This window comes from Antrostomus carolinensis, unplaced genomic scaffold (genome assembly GCF_000700745.2).
Source record: "Antrostomus carolinensis isolate BGI_N321 unplaced genomic scaffold, ASM70074v2 Scaffold50473, whole genome shotgun sequence".
In the NCBI taxonomy this organism is placed as follows: domain Eukaryota; kingdom Metazoa; phylum Chordata; class Aves; order Caprimulgiformes; family Caprimulgidae; genus Antrostomus; species Antrostomus carolinensis.
In genome coordinates this window covers 1-4,659 of record NW_010304037.1, presented here as the reverse complement: position 1 = coordinate 4,659, position 4,659 = coordinate 1, and the positions used below count along the sequence as shown (strand labels likewise).

The window sequence follows — 4,659 nt, the reverse complement described above, 5'->3', positions numbered from 1 at the left end:
GGCGAGGGCCAGCCGGGCTGCAGGGAGGGGGCGATGGGCGCCCGCCTGCCCTCCGCGCCGGGCAGGCAGCGCGCAGCGGGAGCGGGCAGTGAAGCACCGCTGGAAAAGGGATAAAAAAACCCGAAAACAACAACAACAACGTCCCTCTCGCTGCCTATGAAATGCTGAAAAGGCGTCGCGGGGCCCTCGGGTGGGTGAGCAGATCCTCGTGTGAATTTAGAGACGAGTTTCCCAACTCCCCACGTCATGAAGGGCTCTCCCTTCCCTTGCGCTGCGAAGAACATGTTCTTAACTCTTTATTATTCAGAATAAAAACTTTATTTTTTTTTTCAGAACGTGAGCAGCAAGGAATGCATAACTTTCAAAACAAACCTAGCCTTTTCAGCTTCACACACTTTCCACCTAGCTGGATGTTACAAGCATAAAGTATTCAAACCGTGATCCTTTTTTCCCAGATTTTATTGCGTCATCATTATCGTTACCACTGTTTTTAATAAAAGGAGTTCTAGTTTCCTTTCAAATGATATTTCCTATGCGTGCCAATATGCCATCTAACATATGGCCAGGTAAATACTTCCTGAATATTCAGGGTACAGATTTTATATATATATATATAAATATGAACAAATGGGGATAAATAAAATTTTAAACACTTAGATTATTCAATGTTTGCAAAAAAAAAAAAAATATAAATAAATCTGAATGTTCACCAGCATACACACATTGAAAGACTTACACGTATTAATAATTGTCCAGGGAGCCCCTGTCCAAGCGCTTTTGATGTCTTTCTCGCTATTTAAAAGAAGTGCAATAAAAAAAATTGCTTCCCCGTGGGATCAATCATGTACGAACAAATTCACATTTAAGAATTCCTTTTATAGAAAATTTGTTCATATACCCTGTTTTGATAAAAGTGTAGAAGGTAAAGTATAAAGCCTCTGCCTACTCCCAAAGTGAGACACAAGGCTACAGTTCAAGAAGATAAATATCCACTAGTGAAACTATAGAGCAATTCAAGCAACAAATATTGCTACGTCACATAAACTAGAAAACGCTTTTACCGAAGGAAACAAAACAAACCAAAACGAACAAAAGAAAGGAGAAGGAGGAGGGGCACATGAGGGGTAAGGGGAAAGAGAGAAGGGAAGGGGTGAGTACTTTCCAAAAGTTAGGGGCTTCATGTTCCACTTAGTGACTCCTGTCTCTTACAGATGGGTGAGTTTGGGCGCTTCCTGAATTCTTCCCTGAGAAGGATGGTGAGCGGTAAGGTCTGTGTATGTTGGGTGCGGATCACAAGGTCCATGGTGGTGATTGTTGGCCATTGGCCCAGCCCCGCTGTAGTCCATGTTGGCAGAGGGAGGATGAGGGAGATGAGTTAGACCAAAGATGGAAGGCCCAGAATTGGTCATGGTCTCCACGTAGTTGCCCCCTACATAGACGGGGCTTCCCTGTATGTGTGGATTCCCATAACCGTTGCCTTGAAGAGGATGAGCATCGTATTCAGGTGTCACAGCTGCCGTCCCCGTGTATCTCTTTTGAGGAGGTGGGCAATTATTAAGAGGAGCGGTATATGATGCAGGGATGCCATAAGTGTTTTGATGAGGCTTGTTAAATGGCGGAGGCGACTGGGGCTCGTAGGGGACACTGTTTACTAAAGAATGCATAGAGTTTAGATATCCCCCAGCAGCTGGAGGGACAGGGCTTCTGCTTGGGGACTGTCCTCCTGAAGAGGTCATCATGCCTTTGCCCTTTTGATCCTTTTTGTATTTCATTCTGCGGTTCTGAAACCAGATTTTTATCTGTCTTTCTGTGAGATTGAGCAAATTGGCCATCTCTACCCTTCGTGGCCTGCAAAGGTACCTATTGAAGTGGAACTCCTTTTCCAGTTCTACCAGCTGGGCACTTGTGTAAGCTGTACGGGCTCGTTTAGAAGAGGCTTGCCCCGGAGGGCTTTTATCACCAGCACAACTCTCACCTATGTAAATCACACAAAGAACACAATCAGCATAGTGAACCCAGACATGGCAGGCAACCAGAGACAATGGCCAACAACACCAGCACCTGGACAGTCCAGCTCTCGGATGCAAGATGGATGCCCACCTGTGCAACGAGTACACCCCCGTGGCATAAGCTCAGTTATGCCAAGCTATGAGCCTCAATAGACTTCCTTCACCTCATTAGTGTCACTATATGACTGTGCTTGCTTTCCTTAAGAATTATGGCATAAAACATATTTTGAGCTTGCATAAAGGAGTAAGAAAGGTTCAGGGAAACACAGTGGCATTTAGAAGCTCTGAAGGTGAACCTATGGCTCTGCTAACAGAATGGAATCAAGGTCTTCAAGAAGCAGCTGTTCTCCATTGCTGTAAGACCAGCAACCCACTTTTTCTGAAAACCCTGATATGTGTGCACATCACTAGAGATGCCTTAAAGTTAGGTATCTACAATATAACATTATAACATATAAGCATAGAATTGACAGTATAGTGTTTCTATCATGTCTAGCATGTAGCGTAAACATATGGTAGCGATTGGGCATTATAATATATATAAGAAGAACATAAGGTGGCTAGGCTTGCATACAGGCGTACAGACATATTTAAATGTTACTGTTTTTAATAAAATAAAAACATGTTGTGGAAGGCTGTAAACAGTAATGTTACCAGGACCTTAAAAAGCAGACCAGCAAAGACTTTTGCTAAAGTTTTGGACTCTATTTTCAAGGCACATTTAAGAGAAAAGAGGAAAGAGGTTAATATGAGCCCAACTCCTGAGCATTGGAGCTAGCACTGGTGTTATCGATTTGGGTTTCCTAGAGTAATAAAAACATTAATATACACTTCCATCCCTCAAATAATATTTTATGGGCTGAAGTTTATGGCACTCCAGAATGATTTTTGTTTACCAGGCTTGTAACTTTGCTGATCAGCTTGTTAAAATAGGAAGAGGTTCTGACTGCATGCAGGGCATTGATCCTGCCTGCATGTGATTATGAGCTATTTTATTCCTGTTACACTTCAGCAGACATAGGTCACTGTCTTATTAATCTAACAGCACCATGCCAACAAAGTACTCAGGACAGGCCTCTGGTTTAAGGCCTGGGTTGCTCTACACTGACATGATTTACTGGAGGGGGGATTACCTACCAAATGTGATAGATGCAGGAGGGAATAAGTGAGTTTAACCACTAGGAAACAAAATCACTTTGGATCCATCCTGCAAGGCTGGCAAAGTTTTGCAGGCAGTGGTTTGTTCACTGAGTTCCCTTTGCAAGTGATGGCAACCCCTTTCCAAAAGCTCGAGAGGAAAAAAGCCCCCTCCCTCCCCAAAGTGAAGGTGGGCAGGGCTGCCCTCCTCCACACTGGACACGTAGCCAGCCCAGGGATACCCAGGGAGAGGGGGAAGCATGTTTCATACCTGAACTGGAACTGCTGTTTTTCTGCTTCGTGTTTTGCCGAGACTCTTTCATCCATGGGAATATCTGTTTGGACATGGTGGGCGAGTTAAGAGCCGGGCTTTTGGTGGGGTTGGCTGGGGCAGGGTTGCTGCTGGCATTTTGAGATGGTGAGGAGGAGGACGGAGGTGTAGGTTGTGCCTGCTGGGCTGGAGGTGGCTGCGGTGGGGCCTGTTGGTCAGCGAGGCTTGGGGGCTGGAGAGGCTGGTTGGGGAGGGTCCTCATGCAACTCTCACTGATGTCATTGGGCTTGTGATGGGACACGGAGCTGCCGGGGGACTGGAGGGAGCACGCGGGGCGGTGGTACTCAGTTTCCACAAGTGATGAAGATGGAGGATATTGCTGCTGACTCGCATTATAAGTGAAACCATTTGCTCCTTGGTAGGGGTAGGCACCATAGATTGCAGAGCTGTCGTAGTAGGTCGCTTTTTGCATTTCGTTGTTTCCCAATATTTATTTCGCAAACTGACAGGGTCTTGACACCCTCGGAGAATAACATTGGCACCCCTCTGTCACGTGGCGCTCTTCCTCCAATGGCCTCTCCGGGCAGACCTGGGGTGTGGGGAGAGCAGAGCAGGGTGAAGAAATGGTACAAATCCATCTTACTTTCAATAGCTAAGTGACATGAAAGCCATAAAAGAAAAAGTGGTCAGCAATATTTAGCAGCATGACTTGGCCTCAGGCGCAGAGCATTTCGATATAAAAGCTGCCTGGACTTACTGGCAGCTACAAATATGTGCTTTGCTGCACCGGGATAGGGGCTTTCTAGGGTTTTTTCTTTCTTTCTTCTTAAGAAAGAGAGCAGGGCACCACACGGCAAGGGGGTTGGTCGTTTATCACCGAGAGGCTGTTTTAATACCAGTCTCTGAGATAAGGGTGATCGAGGAATCGGTAATGCAAAGGGGCTGGGCTAGTCCTTCATTCCAGCTCTAAGATCAAACCCTCTTCTGTAACCGGTATCGTTTTATTTTTAGCCTTTCTCTCCAGGTTATGGCTCCCCATACAACTTCAAAGAAATACATGAGATTGTTCCTGTCTACGTGTGGCAGGGGGCAGGAGCGGGGTGGAAAGGTTTCCTAGCCAGGGATATTTACACACCTCGATCCCAAGTGACGGATTTTGGCTTGTCTATGAAATGCTCGATAGGAAAATAAACAAAGCCAAGGCCTTCTCCCCTCCGCGCTCGCACCCCACCCCTAGCCGCC

The 4,659-nt window shown here is 45.9% G+C and overlaps 1 protein-coding gene across 3 annotated transcripts; it reads right to left on the bottom strand.

The window, feature by feature from the left end:
* Window positions 1-496: 496 nt before the first annotated feature.
* On the bottom strand, window positions 497-3,949 carry HOXA3 (homeobox A3). Of its 3 annotated transcripts, XM_029084092.1 has the most exons (3): window positions 3,430-3,889; window positions 3,128-3,142; window positions 497-1,975 (listed from the first exon to the last, which is right to left on the bottom strand). In XM_029084092.1, exons 1-3 carry the CDS (start codon window positions 3,887-3,889, stop codon window positions 1,206-1,208), a joined length of 1,245 nt encoding a protein of 414 aa, XP_028939925.1. In that variant the 3' UTR covers window positions 497-1,205. The 3 variants fall into 3 exon arrangements, with proteins under 3 accessions (XP_028939925.1, XP_010162605.1, XP_028939926.1); XM_010164303.1 differs by lacking the exon at window positions 3,128-3,142 and having other exon boundaries at window positions 3,418-3,949; XM_029084093.1 differs by lacking the exon at window positions 3,128-3,142 and having other exon boundaries at window positions 3,424-3,889.
* Window positions 3,950-4,659: the final 710 nt, after the last annotated feature.

What these genes read in the sequence shown, in the direction of transcription:
- HOXA3 (XM_029084092.1), bottom strand. Translation starts at nt 3,889, where the DNA reads ATGCAAAAAGCGACCTACTACGACAGCTCTGCAATCTATGGTGCCTAC.